At 41.9% G+C, this 17,371-nt stretch overlaps 1 protein-coding gene across 6 annotated transcripts in view; it reads right to left on the bottom strand.

Annotated features, from left to right (window-relative positions):
* mtd (mustard) overlaps positions 1 to 17,371 on the bottom strand; it is a 952,680-nt gene that overhangs the window by 370,305 nt on the left and 565,004 nt on the right. For all 6 annotated transcript variants that reach the window (XM_067157991.2, XM_067157992.2, XM_067157994.2 and 3 more), the window contains one exon: positions 15,428 to 15,522. In XM_067157991.2, coding sequence (XP_067014092.2) covers positions 15,428 to 15,522 — 95 coding nt within the window. The remainder of the gene's footprint in view (positions 1 to 15,427; positions 15,523 to 17,371) is intronic.

Genomic DNA, 17,371 nt, shown 5'->3' with positions numbered 1-17,371 from the left:
GATTTCATCAAGTTCTAGTTTTCTGTTGTGTGCCAGTGTATCACTTGCGTAAAGGACTGTTGGTTTTATGATCGTGTTGTAATTCCGAATATTTGTATGTCCTGATATGGACTTTTTGTTGTAGACGTTTTGGACTAAACCTAAGGTTTTTTAAAAATGTTTTTGGAGACGAGTTTGTTGTGAGATTTTTGAAGGCCTGTCGGTTCGATAAATTCTCAGAGATATTTACAGTAAGGCCCTCTACACACGGAGCTACTCATTAGAAACGTGACTGGTTTGTAACTGAATAGTAACTCGGCTCCACACACGCAGCTACTGTACGGTGACGGACACAGCGCTCGCCCTTCCTGTTGACACGTATTACCACTACAGTCTAAAATGGTCATAACTTCTGAACCATTCATGCAAATAATGTCCTCATAAGGTTATTGTAATCCTTATAAAATACTGGAGGAGGTCAAACAATTTATTTTGATGAGGAACTCGAGGATAATATCGAAATATTTATTTAATTTTAAGGAGTTATATTTTTTTACCGCGGACTATAGCATAAAATCGCTTCTAGAGGGCAGCCGGTTGCAAATAGATATGTGCCATCGCGGACTTTTTTTGTAGAGGTTTCTATGCTCTACATTTCGTACGCTTACACTTGGGGTCTATCGTTGATGGTTCACGCAGAGTAAGCCAAGAAAGCAAGTGACTTACCGACCGACCGACCGACATTTTTGTCTCTTTCTACGTATTTACTGTATATCGGATCACGGATACATAATATTTTTATAGTGGTTCACTACGTGAACAGTGTTCGTGTTGTCAGTATCTGAAGTAGAACCACTGTACTGATTAAAATGCAGTCAACATATTATGGAAACGTGTGTGGCGCTATAAATTGTTGGCACGTGAAAGAACTCCTGTGGGACAAAATTACGGCACCTCGAGTGTGAAAATGGTAAACCAAGGAAAACCATCTTCGGGATTACCGACAGTGGGATTCGAACCGACTATCTCCCAGATGCAAGCTCACAGCTGCGCGACTCTAACCGCACGGCCAACTCGCCCGGTGGTGCCATTCGACAGCGAAATACAAATGTGAGAGAATGTGTGAGTGCTGAGGAAAGTGTGCTAATAAATCTCAGGTAAGAAAAGTGAACTTCATTTTTACAAATAAAAAAAAATTTAAAAGCTTAGAAAATAATTCTATGCTTTCTCCGTAATGTCCTTTCTTGCGTAATCCTTCAGCGTACAATTGTACAGTACGGGGTGTTTTTCATACTCCCACTAACTTTACGTTGAAAACTAGTTCGCTCGCCATCGTAAAAAGGCACTTGATCTCTGGGAACTGAGAAACTAAACTCGCTGGTGATTGGCTCCGCGAGTCACCGGGAACTGATTACAAACTAGTTACTAACTGGTGGCTTTCGAGGAAATACACAGGAAGTGTCACTCAAGTACGCCGGCCGGAAACTTCAGTTACCAACCAGTTACTAATGAGTAGCTCCGTGTGTAGATGGCCTAAGGGACCCTGTCAATTGTACCATATTTTGTTCTCAAGCTCTTGAAATCTGTCATTATTATTATTATTATTATTATTATTATTATTATTATTATTATTATTATTATTATTATTATTATTACGAAGGAATGAAGCGAAAAATCAGGTTTGGACTGTTAACCTCTACCACAAAGAATAACGGCGTGTGGCCTCTGAAGAGACACTGTGCAGGTCTTTCGAATTGACTCCCTACGGGAGACCTGCGCGGCTGTGAGGATGGTGCCCTACCTATGATGAATTCTAATGATGAAAACGGCACACACACACCCAGCCACCGATTTAACCATTGAAGGTTAAAATCCCAGACCCAGCTGGACGCCATTGTGCCGGACAAACCCGTGTCCTCATCCTCAGGTGGTGCAGCTCTTTTCAAGCACACCGCAGTGGAGGTGAGCTGCATGTACCATTTTTAACCCCATACCAGCCGTTCTGCCATTCTTACCGGGAATCGAAGCCAGGCCCCAGAAGACCGCAACTTACCTTTACGCTATGGAAAGGGACACTACAAAGAATGAAACCTCTATAATCACTCATTTCTACAGTATTTTAAATTTCACAGACACACGCTTTTAGACATGCGAAGCGAGTATTCTGCAAATGTCAGTACGGAAATTCCAAAGGGAAAGTCTGATTAACACAAAGGTAATCATGATTCATGACATTCAATTAACGAGTCGAGCTGCTACGTTTTCACAAACTGACGGAGCGCTAGCTGTTTCATCAACGCCCAGTGTAGTGCTTTGTTTCAGAGATCCCACCCTTAGGCGGAGACAAAGGAGAGCAGAAAATATGGCAGTCATTTCAAAGCATTATGTTCCAAGCCCGACAGTCTCGTCTGCTAGACTGAATTCTGAGTGTAACATGGAGTACATAGCCTAAAACTTACGGTACACGGAAATCTAAAAATGGTCCAAATTGCTATTTTTATCAATTTTATTAATCAACTAGGCCTACTTTCGATGATTTTTATATCTCAGCCCCCTCCTGCCCCTAAGGGTTCCTGGGGCGTATTACCCCCACGTGGTTTGTCTCCTGATACTAAAAATCCGGAGTATCACTATTCATCTCAACGACCCCGAAAACTATGGATTCGACACTATTTTCTATTATTTTTATATATTACTCCCTCATCGACCCCCACCCCAAAGGAGGCTGAACTTGGACATTTAAAAAATCCGGAGTATCACTATTCATTTCAGCGAGCTCGAAAAGTATAGATTCGGCACTACTTTCGATGATTTTAATATCTCACCCCTTCGCCCCCCCCCCCCCTAAGGGTTCCTGGGCTGTCTTACCCTCACATGGTTTGTCTCCTGATACTAAAAATCCGAAGTGTACAATTCACCTCGGCGACCCCGAAAACTATGTATTCGGCACTATTTTCGTTTAATTTTATATATCACTCCCCCCCTCGCCCCCACCCAAAGGGGAGCTGAACTTTGACTTTTTAAAAACTGGGAGTGTCATTCATCTCAGCGACCCTGAAAACTGTGCATTCGATACATTTTTCGGTTATTTTTATACATTGACCCCCCTGACGCCCCACCCCCTAAGGGAGCAACAGATGGCTTACCCCCACAGTGCTCGTCTCCAGATAGTAATTCGTAAGTGTACCAAGTTTGGTTGAAATTGCTTCAGTGGTTTAGGAGGAGATGTGTAATTTACATACATACAAACATTCATTTATATATATAGACAATCAAATCACCACCTATCTCGACTTAAGGCTATCACCCAGGTGGCAGATTATCCCTCCATTTTTTTAACTAGTCCCTTGTTGAACGATTTCAAAAAACTTCGAAATTCATCTAACGTGTCCGTTGATACATAACTCGCGTCCTAAACCCCCTTCCTAAAAATGAATAGTTGTCCCTGTCTGTCCTCTTGAATTCTCAATTCATCTTCATATTCTGATCTTTCCTACTTTTAAAAACAGCAGTCAAACTTATTCGTCTACTAATGTCATTCCATACCATCTCGCCGCTGACAGCTCGGAACATACCACTTAGTCGAGCATCTCGTCTCCTTTCTTCCAAATCTTCCCAGCCCAAACTTTGCAACATTTTCGTAACGCTACTCTTTTGTCAAAATCATTCAGTACACATCGGGCTGCTTTTCTTTGGATTTTTTCCAGTTCTTGAATCAAGTAATCCTGGCGAGGGTCCCATACACTGGAATCATACTCTAGTTGGGGTCTTACTAGAGACTTATATGCCCTCTCCTTTACATTCTTACTACTACCCCTAAATACCCTCATAACCATATGTAGAGATCTGTACCCTTTATTTACAATCCCCTTTATGTGATCACTCCAATCAAGATCACATTCCTCATATTAACACCTATGTACCTATCTATATTCAGCGCCATAACGAACTTTCATCCCATCAATGCAGTAATTTAAACTGAGGCGTTTTCCTATTAGTGAAACTCACAACCTGACTGTTCCTCCCCTTTACCATCATACCTTTGCCTGTTGTCCATTTCACAACATTATCCTGTAACTTATTACCCCATACAAATGTTTTTTTTTTTTCAATTTGCTTTACGACGCACCGACACAGATAGGTCTTATGGCGACGATGGGATAGGAAATGCCCAGGAGTGGGAAGGAAGCGGCCGTAGCCTTAAGGTACAGCCCCAGCAGTAGCCTGGTGTGAAAATGGGAAACCACGGAAAACCATCTTCAGGGCTGCCGGATGCAAACTCCCAGCTCCGCACAGCAAACTCGCCCGGTCCCACACACTAACATCCGCAAAAAGCCGTATCAGTGATTCCAGTTACTTATACACTGAGTGGCCAAAAGTCATGGCAAGACACTGAATGTGATGTTAGTAACGAGTTGCTTCTCCGCGAGCCCTCAAAACAGCAGCAAAACGGCAAGTCGTTGACTCTACAAGGTGTTGGAATTATTCTGGAGGGATCTCGACTCGCGCATCTTGCACTGCTACCCAAAATTGGTCTTGTGTATTTGGTGCGGGGTTCATGGAACGTACTCCGGCATCGCTAGCATTCCATTAATGCTCGACTGGATTAAGATCAGGGGTTCTGGAGGGCCAATCCATGGTCGTATCTTCACCTGCATGCCACCAGAAAGCGGTGACATGGCGCACTGTCCTGTTGAAACATAGCATCTCCATCAAGGTACTCTTTTTTTTGCAACTTGCTTTACGTCGCACAGATACAGATAGGTCTTATGGCGACGATGGGACAGGAAAGGGCTAGGCATGGGAAGGAAGCGGCCGTGGCCTTAATTAAGGTACAGCCCCGGCATTTTCCTGGTGCGAAAATGGGAAACCACGGAAAACCATCTTCAGGGCTGCCGAGAGTGGGGTTCGAACCCATTATCACCCAACTACTGAATACTGGCCGCACTTATCAGGGTACTCTAGGGCCAGAAAGGGATGTACATGGCCTAAAAGAATGTCCACATTATCGTATCCACAAAGACGCACACGAGATGCTGTCAGTTGGTACAATTAATTGTATTCACATATATTCACAAATTAACACACACATAACCTTAATCACAGTATCAAAACACTTCACTTCGAGAATATCAACAAAGCCCCTATTATTAAAAACAACTGCCAACACTTCAATATGGAGGCTACAACGTTGACACAGTTGAAAACAGATGACTGCGTATTTCAATATGGAGACTGCAAATATTGCATGTAGGCCCTTAAGCCCGGGATATATACTTGCTACACTATAACTCTACTATACAACAACTATCTTTTACCGTCACGATCGTCCCCTGATATATGTGTGCCTGGACAGGCTTCTAGAAAGTTGTATTTCAAAATATATCTTCGTGAAAATTCTAGAGTGTCTAATACATAGATTATAATGCATAGAATATTCTTAATCGTTCTCGTGTCTATTTTTACCGTTCTGGAGGTTACAGTGTGTTTCACAATTATGGATTACACTTTATATATACAGGTAGGAATAAGTTATAATATTAATTTACAGTTATTTACATTAACTGAACTGATATATATGTATATATCATATCATATTTTTATTTTCCTCCAGATCTACAGTGCTGATACCTTATTGATCTATTAAAGGAGAAAAATAATAATGCCCAACCTAGGCAGCTTAAGCTGACATACACATATAATAATTCTCGTAAAATAAATAGAACTAACATCGTCGGTATCTGCTGCCAATTGGCGCACAAATCTCCCTCACGGAGAGCCGACAGCCACGATAATACAGCAATAAATAAAAACAAGGGCAAAAAGCAATAATATAAATAATAATAAAAATAAAATGGCAATGAGAAAATCAGCGGCACTATCTTAAACTTTGGCTTCCATCTGGACCGAATTATCGTTTTACTATGAGACAATCATTTGATGTAGGGGATTATCCAGACCCTGACAAACACGACTTTCATCTAGAGGCCAGGGGATTTACGGATAAGAGTGCTACAAGACAACAGCTGGATGAGGACAAAAGAGATAGGGTAGGCTGTTTACTACTGCTCAGACCACTGATCTTACTGCATTAGAACTGCAGAATAGAGAAGGCCCTTTAAACGTTAATTCCCTGCTCGCTCCTCGTTTCGACATGACCTAAGCCGATTTCTGTGGAGAACAAACGACGGTTTTTATCTCTTCACCTGACAGTACCACGGCAGCTAAGTCCTTCCACATATTACAGGCAGGTACCCTTATTGCTAGTAAAGTAGAATCATGTTATTTGTCATGTTGCGGTACTAATCAAAAGTAGCGTAGACTCACGGTATTCCACACATTAATGGTACTACTCGCAAGTATTGTACGTCGCACAGGTAACGCAGACCTATGGTGTTTCTCACATAACGGCACCTCACAGTGTATAGTAATCGCCACGTAAGGCAATACCCCAGAAAGTAAATATCGCCGCCCGATGCTCTTCTTTTCTCTTTTTTGTAATGGCTGATCACTGCTGCCAACCTGCCTGGTTACATATTAAAATCACCAGACATAACCATAACAAACTAACCTCAATGTGAACACCGATTATGAATGTTTCCCTACCCTAGGAAATGATAAAAGTTAAGATAAAATAAATCAAGATATTCATAATTAAGTCGATTTCCACGCTCAATGAGGAATTAAGGAAATAAACACACTTTCTCACTCAAATAAATGTTACATATATCTGTCTTTATTTTGATATACATTAGGCGAAATTTAACCATATTCTTGAAAAGAGGGGCGTGTTAAACGATGTAATTTATTTAATAAGTCTTTGCAGTGTGATTTTCGAAAGTTCCAGACATCCAATAACTTACCTTTCTTTTGCGCGAACATTTCCTTCTCTCTTCAATACGGTACCGGTAACCAGTAAGGAGAGAGAGATTATTGGGCATAGTTTCAGCCTGCAGGCTGGTTATATCTTCAAGCTTATCAGGAAACATATAGGAATCCTAACGTGCCAAGCTCCGTAAACGGAAATTAGGTCAGCTTTCAAGTTCACTGCGGATTTGAAAATAATAATGTTATAAGTTCTACTGCCAAAATTTCGTCCCGCAAGAGTTACTCGTATTTCATGTACCGGTAGATCTAAACATGAGACTGGCGTATTTGAACACTTTCATCATTTCACACAAACTATGTTATTAAATGCATTATCCGAACATGCCACAATTTTACTTACCTGGTATTAGATAAATAGATTTACAATCACACAGAAAAAGAAAATATGCTTTAAATATTCTCGCAAATGTATCACTAGTGACTTTAACGGCGATGCGGTGGCAACACGCAATTCACGCTAGAACAGTGATTGAACGTTGCCAACGTGCCAGATTAACGGTAAATGTAAGACGTCGTATCGGCAAGTAGGGTCCCTAAACTGTATGGTTACCGACACTGAAAAAGACCCAACAGCAAGAAAAGTAACTATAAATCGATACCTTAATATTACAGGGGAGAAAGGGTAAGGTTGCACCCTTAGGGTACGTCCTTACACGGAGAGGACTATAGCTCGAGCAGCAGAGGAGCGAAGTCGCGTGGTGCAGTGCGTGCCGTAAACATGGTCGGTACCGGGCCGCGATTGGGAAGTGGCAGGTGAAGCAGAGGAAGGAGAACAAGAATGGGCAGGTGTTAAGAAAAGAATGAGTAAAAATGGGTGAAGCGGTGCTGGTAGTGACAGTGATATTAAACCCAGGCCCAAATACCAGCGGAAAATTTAGCATGGAGGACTTGGCAGCAGAGTGAAGTAATGCAGAAAAAGTGTCAATGGGATAAGGTACAGGAAATAAAGGACATGATGGAGGAGCAGAGAAAGGAGATAGGGAACATGAAGAGATGGCTAGAGACGAAGACTGAGGAATCGAACAAGAGAGTGGACAACAATGAGAAGGAAATAGAGTTATTAAGAGAGAAAGTGAAACATCTGGAAGAGGAGGTGATGACGATGAAGAGAGAAGCGGAGGGGTACAGGCACGAGAGAATGAAGATAGCCATATTTATATATGGTGTGGAGGAAGATGAGAGGGAAGGCAAGACTGACCTGATATCCAAGGTGGTAGAGGTCATACGGGATAGGATGAAGATAAACTTAAGTGGACGTATACGATGTGGAGAGAGTGGGGAAAAACTAAAGGAAGGAGGCCAATTAGGGATAATGGCACCTCTCACGGGCAACGTAAACCCGTGGTGTTCCGCATACAGTGGTACTAATAACAGTACTGTAAAACCCACAGTGAACCGCTCTCTGCTGCTACTATAATAATCACAAAACTATTGTGTAACTAACAGAGTGGTACTACTCGCAAGTAAAGGCGACCCATGGTGCTCCTTGGGGGATGGTAATAATCACAAGTAGTCTCATGGTTCTAACAGAATCATCCCTTGTTTGCCCCTTTTAGTCGCCTCTTACGACAGACAGGGGATACCGTGAGCGTATTCTTCGTCTGCGCCCCCCACCCACAGGGGGCAGAGAGAGAGAGAGAGAGAGAGAGAGAGAGAGAGAGAGAGAGAGAGAGAGAGAAGGAAGAGGTCCGTCACTTCGAGAAAAGAAGTAACGGACGAAGAAAGAGGTCTACGAAGACTCCGCTGGCCTCGAATGCTCTCATACCGTCCGGGTCGGGAAAGAACAAGAGCTGAATAAGGGATGTCGGTCAGAATAGATGAAAGTGAGGAACCTGGCAGAAGTGGGAGCAATGTCAGGACTCAGCTAAGGGCCGCGTGGTTGCCAACGTATGCTCCCGTATTAGAGCCCCTTTAGTCGCCTCTTACGACAGACAGGGGATACCGTGGATGTATTCATCTGCGTCTCCCAAACTTAGGGGGTCATTTTGTTACATGACACCATTTCGTTCCACAAACTTTCGGATCACACGTAGCCATAAAGCATATTTATGTCAACATATTTGTAAAGCCTAATTTACACAATGTTCTGTCTACTCTCTTTAGCTATTAAAATTCAACAAAATTATAAGTGTCCTTGTTAAGATAAACAGGATTTATTCTCGGAGTATTTATTTTCTTATGTGAGCAACAATCTAGCGTCGCATCAACCTCGGTGAACTGTTCCCTCAGCTATCTCTTTTATACTGGAGTGACTGATCTCTTTCTTACGTGTTTGTTGAGTACCGACGGTTTGAAACAAATGCTAGAGGGAAAAAAAAAAACCTGCAGTACCAGTCTAATCCCTTGGCTGATAACCAATACACCTCTGTTAATTAAATATTACTTAAAGTGACTGTAGTTTAAAAACAAACCTAAAATTATCTATGCGTTTGCAACTTTCTTTTAGAACAACAAAAACCTACGGCACTTAACGCCCTTTAAAGGGCTTTGGCCTGCCCAGCGACCGCTGCTCAGCCCGAAGGCCTGCGGATTACGAGGGGCCGTGTGGTCAGCACGACGCACCCTCTCTGCCGTTATACTGGGCTCCTCAATTCTAATCACGTAGGCTGAGTGGACCTCGAACCAGCCCTCAGGTCGAGAGAAAAATCCCTGTCCTGGCCGGGAATCGAACCCGGGGCCTCCGGGCGAGAGGCAGGCATGCTACCCCTACACCACGGGGCCGGCAAGATATTTCCAATATCTCAGATGCTATGATTAAGTTGTGCTCTATTATTTCCATCAGGCTGCTCACGTATAGATGACATCGGCCACGCCCGACTGATAATTCTGTGTGTGTGTGCATCTCTCTGAAGCAGGATCGCTGCTGATAAGATAGTGCTGTATTTTGTAATAATACGTGTGTGCCAGTAAAGCTTTATACTAACATTTATGTCACGTAGACGCGAGAATTCCAGGAATCTTGTTCTGTGCCGCATTGCCTCGACCCTCACGATGACACGTACGGCAGCAATAAACCACAACACTATACATCAAACTGTTACAAGATTTACTAAACTAACAGACAAGATATCGCAACACGAAAGTGGGATTGTTGGCAAATTGTCTCTGACAGCCTATCCCAACAACTTCGCCAGAGGAAATTAATAAAATAATGTTAATTTCTCAGGTGATGCAGATTATTATTATCATTATCATCTGATAATGTTGACTGGACCTATCCGAGATTCTGAAGGTGATCAGGATCAGGAACCGAGAAAGAAGAATTATCTGCAATCTATAGACACATCAGTCTGCAGCGATAATAATCCAGGGCTATAAAAAAAAAAGAAGCAGCAATCCAGAAAGGGGTGAAGCAAGGCTGCAGTTTGTCCCCCCTCTCCTCCTTTTCAATGTTTATACAGGGTGAAGCGAAATTCGCGCACTCGGGCGTCGCAGCGCGACTCCTCACATGCCAGCAATAAAAAAATGTCTCTCACAAAAGTTCGTCCGCGAGTATATCCGGGAGAAAAAGGACGTTGAAGAGTGACAATCTGGCAACACTGTAACCACATGTGGGGTAACTACCTCTGTCAGGACTTACTAGTCGTGCTATACAGTTAGTGCAGAGGAAAGAGTTTTGGGTTAGCATGCAGGAGGTCGAGGGTTCGATCCTGGGTCGAGGCGCAGTTTGGAGCGTTTTTTTAATGTTCGTAATACATTTGTTTTTTCTGTAAAGATTCTCAAACCTATTGTACTGGCTATTTCTTCCAAGAGATTAAGTTGTGTTGTTGCATATGTCAGACTCTCTGAAAGCATAGCAAAATCTTCTGCAAACGCCAGGCAATTAATTTCACCACCTCTGGGGATAAATAAAACAAAGTTATTGGCAAAATTTTACTATCATCTAATTTTTTATTCCAAATTAATAAAACATTCTCAGGTAATAAAAATACTAAATGTTAAAAAAAAGTACAGCTTAATATCAAGACACCTTATCTGACGTATTCATAACGAATGTTGCGGAGTAGCGCGGTTTCTGTAGTTATTCATTCTTTACGCCCGGTTTAGTCAGGAGAGTAACACGATAGCGGATACAAGTAATTTCAGTGTCGTTTTGGAGGCTCGCGTGTGGGTTTACGAACGTCGAACGATACAGAAGACGTTACGAGGAGGGTTGTCAGATACCTGAAATCAAAATACGGGAGAGATGTGCGGTCTAGGAAATCAACGGGCTCGTATTCTTCAAGTTATGAACTTCGTTTCAAAATGATAAGCTTATTATTATGTTGACATCATAGTGCAATTTATTAATATGCATGTCTTAATATTTATGCACAGACTGAAACTTACACTGCCGAGCAACTTGGTCGCGCGGTTTGGGTAATGTAGCTTGTATTCAGGAGAAGATAGGTTTGAACCCCACCGTCGGCAGTCCTAAAGATGGTTTTCCGTGATTTCTGATGATGATGATGATGATGATGATGATGCTTGTTGTTTTAAGGGGCCTAACATCGAAGGTCATCGGCCCCTAATGGTACGAAATGAAAGAACAAAAATTGCAAAGGCATCCACTGACCAAAATAAAAAAATATGGCATGAAGAATGAATGGATAGACAGGAACTCAACAAAACACAAAACAAACAAAAACCAGTGGTTCGGACTCAATACAGAATAACATTACCGACCAAGGAACCACTTATAAAGCACAATGATGCTTGGTGTCTAAAGGGGGTGCAAAATCCACGTCTAAGGCCCCACAGAATGGTACATGTCGCGAGTAAAATAGAACCATGGTATGTGTCATGTTGGGGTATTAATCAGAAGTAGCGAAGACTCACGGTGTTCCACAAAAGATGGTACTACTCACAAGTATTGCAATACGTACAAGTAACGCAGACCTATGGTGTCTCTCACACAATGGCCCAACTCAGAGTCAACGCAAACCGAGAAGGTTCCCCACCTAGGTGTACTAAACACGGGCGCCGGTATTCCCGTGGTGTTCCTCACATAGTGGTACAACTCACAGGCTACGCCCAGACCCGTGGTGTTGCACACATGGGTAAGACCAAAAGTATTTGGTAAGACGCACGGGTACTGGAATCCACCAGGCCAGGCTTTAACTGCTACTAATCACAAACCTATTTCGTACCGAATTTAGTGGTACTACTCGCAAGTACAGGCAACCTCTGGTGTTCCCCGCGTGATGGTACGATTCAAAATTAGTTTCATGGTTCTAATTCAGTCAGCCCTTGGTCGCCCCTTTTAGTCGCCTCTTACGACAGGCAGGGGATACCGCGGGTGTTTTCTACATGTGCGTCCCCCACCCGCAGGGGTAGTGTGTTTGGTCCGCGAGAGGTATTTTATTTCCCTGGGACGCGCCACGTGGGAGTATCACCTCTCCCCTTGCTACACCTGCGTAGCAGGTTCGTGGCCGTGATTTCTCTGGTCGATTCCAATCCTAGCCCTTTTCTATCCCATCGTCACCGTAAGACCTGCAATTCTTAGCCATTTCATACAAATCTCTGCATGACATTGAAGAAAAATGTACAGAAATGAGCATCTCAGACCTAATCAAGTCAACAGAACATAATATTTCTCGAAGCTGACAATTTCACACGAACATGCGGTGGACTGTTGACTACTCCAGGTAGCTGTCCCCTAGTACGCGTCTTACTCGCACAACGCTGTCGCCAACGAATGATTAATTTAAATCACGCATTGATCGAAAGACCGGAATGGGCCAGAAGACATGTCAAAGTGATTTTGTTACACGACAATGCATCTACTCTAGGGGTTCTGGTGGGCCGTTCCCCTAATGTTTATGCAAAGATCAAAGCATAACCGTCGTGCAGCATAGACTATATTTGTTACTCGTTTCAGTAAGTTACCGCCTAAACATTCGGGCTCTAGCCAGATTCAAGTGAACGATCGCCGATAAAGACTGGTTCTGGTTCCGGAATTAACGGCCAGAGGAATAGCTGACATAGTTACATTCCTAGAGGATGCCCCATTACCCTGATCTGTACGAAGTTCGGACCTCACCACACCGGTCAATACGCTCTGGGGTATTGTTCGCGTAGCACTCAATCAATCAATCAATCAATCAATCAATCAATCAATCAATCAATCAATCAATCAATCAATCAATCAATCAATCAATCAATCAATCAATCAATCAATCAATCAATCAATCAATCAATCAATCAATCAATCGCGCTTAGGGCAGTCGCCCAGATGGCAGATTCCCTATCTATTGTTTTCCTAGACTTTTCTTAAATGGTTGCAAAGAATTCGGAAATTTCTTGAACATCTCCCTTGGAAATTATACCAATCCCTAACTCCTTTTCTCATAAACGAATATTTCCCCCCAATTCGTCCTCTTTAATTCCAACTTTATCTTCACATCTTTCCTACTTTTAAAAACACCACTCTTCTACTAATGTCATTCCACGCCATGTCTCCACTGACAGCTCGGAACATACCACTTAGTCGAGCAGCTCGTCTCCTTTTTCCCAAGTCTTCCCAGCCCAAACTTTTCAACATTTTAGTAACGCTACTCTTTGTTCGGAAATCACCGAGAAAAAAATCGAGCTGCTATTCTTTGAAATTTTTCCAGTTCCCGAATCAAGTAATTCTGCCGAGGGTCCCGACACTTGAACCATACTCTTGTTGGGGTCTTTTGCTATTTGCTTTACGTCGCACCGACACAGATAGGTCTTATGGCGACGATTGGATGGGAAAGGCCTAGGAGTGGGAAGGAAGCGGCCGTGGCCTTAATTAAGGTACAGCCCCAGCATTTGCCTGGTGTGAAAATGGGAAACCACGGAAAAACCATTTTCAGGGCTGCCGACAGTGGGGTTCGAACCCACTATCTCCCGATTACTTGTTGGGGTCTTACCCGAGACTTATATGCTCTCCTTTATATCCTCACTACAACCCCTAAATACTCTCACAAAAATGCGCAGAGATTTGTACCCTTTATTTATAATCCCATTTATGTGATTACCCCAATAAAGATCTGTTCTTATATTAACACGTAGGTACAGTACTTACACCCCATCAACGCAGTAATTAAAACTGAGGACTTTTTCTATTAGTGAAACTCACAACCTGACTTAACTCCATTTATCACCATACAATTGTTCGACTCGTTGGCTGAATGGTCAGCCTTCGGTTCAGAGGGTCCCGGGTTCGATTCCGGGCTGGGTCGGGGATTTTAACCTCCATTGGTTAATTACAATGGCCCGGGGGATGGGTGTTTGTGCTGTCCCTACGATCCCTGCAACTCGCACACCACACATAACACTATTCTCCACCACAATAACACGCAGTTACCTACACATGGCAGATGCCCACCCTCATCGGAGGGACTGCCTTACAAGGGCTGCACCTGGCTAGAAATAGCCACGCGAAATTATCATTATTATTATTATTATTATTATTATTATTATTATTATTATTATTATTATTATTATGAGTCCGAAATTTTAGGCAGTAATGGGTTAGAATTCAAACTTACTGAAGCGAGTAACAAGTATAGTCTACCTGTAAAACGTTTATGTTACGAGTTTTGCATAAACACTAGGGGTCCGTCCATCAGAACCCCTAGAATTTATGTTACTCCCGCTACAGTAGTAAAGAGCGGGGCAGCCGACACCTAATAACCAAATTAGTTTGTATTCCAACATATTACTGCTTAAACATCCGGACTCTAATTTTTGTTATTATTATTATACCACTGCCCAATGTCCATCTCGCAACACTGTCGAGGTCTTTTTGCAGTTGCTCACAATCTTGTAACTTATTTATTACTCCATTCAGTATAACATAATTCGCAGAAAGCCTTACCTCTGGTTACAGTTCTTTATTCATATCATTTATATATATATAAGAAAACAAAGGACTAATATTACTGCCTTCAGGTATTCCCCTCTTAATGATTACAGGATGACAAAGCTTCACCTAGTCTAATTCTCTGAGTTCTATTTTCTAGAAAGAAATATATGCTGCAGCTGATGCACAATAGAACGTGGTGACGCATAAACCTTTGCACTTAAACACACACACACACACACACACACACACACACACACACACACACACACACGCACACACGCACACGCGCGCGCGTTGTAGATCCATAAAATAAAATAAAAATTCCACTTTGTCTGCACCTAACTGCACCCAAAATCTTACGCATGCAAGGTGAGGGGCAGAGTGCCTGTGCACAGTGCATCGGTCCCACTCGGCTCGGACCAACGCTTGGCCTCTGGGCTACTCGGCTAAGCTCGGCTCAACTCGGCTCGGCTCGGCTCGGATTTGGAGCGCTACGGAGCAAGTGAGGAAAAGGGAGACAGGCGTGGGGAAAGAGAGAGGCAGTGCTATAGCTCCAAATCGAGGAGTGGGGGTCTGCACTCTGGTCAACCAAGCGAAGTCGTCTTTCGCACCGTGCACAGTGCAACCACCTGGCATCCTGAGAGGCCCTGGTATGCAGTGTACAAGGACTGTAGACATAGGTTAAGGAAGTACTTTTTAAAATGCATGTAACACCCTATTGAGAAAAAAATCATTTTTACTTACCGTATAGGTTGTAGTATTGATGGGGGGCGTGCCCTTCCCTGACTTCTTCTCAGCCAGCGCTGTCCCCAGGCCTTCCTTGCTGCCTCCATCCGAATCTACAAAAAGAGAGAATTGTCATTAGCACCGCTGAAATGTATATACAATTGCAAGCTCAATTTAACTACAATAAGGTCAGACAAAACTAATATTCTGTTTGCAGAATAAAATTCCCGGAAGAGTTCTGTTATTCATTTACTGCGCACTACAGGATTTCTAATCACAATTACAGTGGCGAATGTTTACAAGTGTTTTCTAAATGTTTCAACCAGTCGAATATCTAAACTATTCTAATATTATATTTACAATGAGAAAGGAACAGAATTTCACATCTAATCTAATTTAATCTTTACAAGAAAGAGTGAAATAAAAAATATCAATTTCATATCTAAATTATAATTTTCTTCTAGTTCTAACACTTATAATTTTGTTTATGGGATAGGGCTTAATGCAAAATGTTTATAATACATTTTGTGGTTCCAATCAGCATTACAAATTAGAGAGTTTTCATGGAGATGATGTAAAAGCAGGTCTAGAGGTACAGAGAAGTCTAAAGAATTATTTTTCTAAACTGCACTGTTGTAGACATTGGCATAGCCTGTAAGGTGGGGAATTTTTGTGAGCGGTTGTTCCGACTTTTTAAATTATGAAATGTTATGTTTGTCCTCGTATTAAAGAGGGGCACGCGGAAGGTGAAGAGGCATAATATTATAATATCAATAGGTTCAACCATTCTTAACAACGAACAAGTGTGAATGACGCTTGGAATATGAGCGAATCGCACCTACAATGGACGTGATGATGGCAGACATGTTGCGATTTTTGTACCATAAAAATGAATTTTCAATTTTAACCTTTAAAAATCCCCAATTCTTTCTCTTTCAAATCCCGTTAAGTTTTTCCCTAACGCTATTTTTTAAAGTTCTTAATGCCGGATTTAGAGGATAGCAGTTCGCCTTATATAGATCAAGTCCACGTCCCCGCTTTCTCTCACGCTGTCAGACAACATTACTTCAAAGTTCCTTCGGACTACCATTTCAATAATACCTCTGGAATATATTTACTTCGAAAGCAGGCCTAGGCTGTGCGTAAGAGGAGGAAGACATCTGACGGAGTAACTTACCGTCCGGGGCAGTTTCAAAGCATTGTGTTTCTTAAAACTTCCAATTGCTTTTATCAACCTTAAAACTTGTTTAGCTCTTTGCTATGCATAAAATGCTCCTTGCAATAGAGTTCTTATCGCATTCACCTGAAATTTTCAAATAATATGTGAGTATGTACAGGAATTAAACCTAGTTCTGCATTTTATTATCAGTTTGATATTACCTTCATGTTTTTACTCGTGAAATACCACGAAACTACATTTTTGTTCATTGAATGAGTACATGAAAAATTAAAAAAAAATCTCCAATGGTTTATACCCAACTGCAAAACCCAGAGTTTTTCTTAAACATTTGCGTATTTTTGACACGTCTGCCAAATTGTAGCACCCTCCCCCCCAAAAACGAAAACTGTGCCGCAAAGGGCATTTTCTATGAAACATGCAAAAAAGTATTTGTCAGTAACTTTGTAACGAATTAACTAATTAACTCCAAATTTTGTGTGGGGCTATATATTATTATATATGCTTGTGTTTTACATTTGGTTTTAATAAGTGGTAAGTTACAGAAGTTAACCCTCTCCAGCCCAAATATATTTGACACATGAAAAGGAAAATTCTTGAAAATACCCTTCAAAAAGTTATGAATAAACTTTCTGTGGAAAAATCCATACAATGTTAGGGTTAGACATTTCAGTCATGACTTCCCCTAACATGACAATCAAGTGTTTGCGAGTATCGTACACTGGCACTACTATCTTGTTTTGTAAGATTTATAAATGCAATATCGACACGTAGGCATGAAATCC

This window comes from Anabrus simplex, chromosome 14, assembly GCF_040414725.1.
Source record: "Anabrus simplex isolate iqAnaSimp1 chromosome 14, ASM4041472v1, whole genome shotgun sequence".
Classification (NCBI taxonomy): Eukaryota; Metazoa; Arthropoda; class Insecta; order Orthoptera; family Tettigoniidae; genus Anabrus; species Anabrus simplex.
Note: the sequence above shows the minus strand (reverse complement) of the source record. Positions and strands in the feature narration are given on the sequence as shown.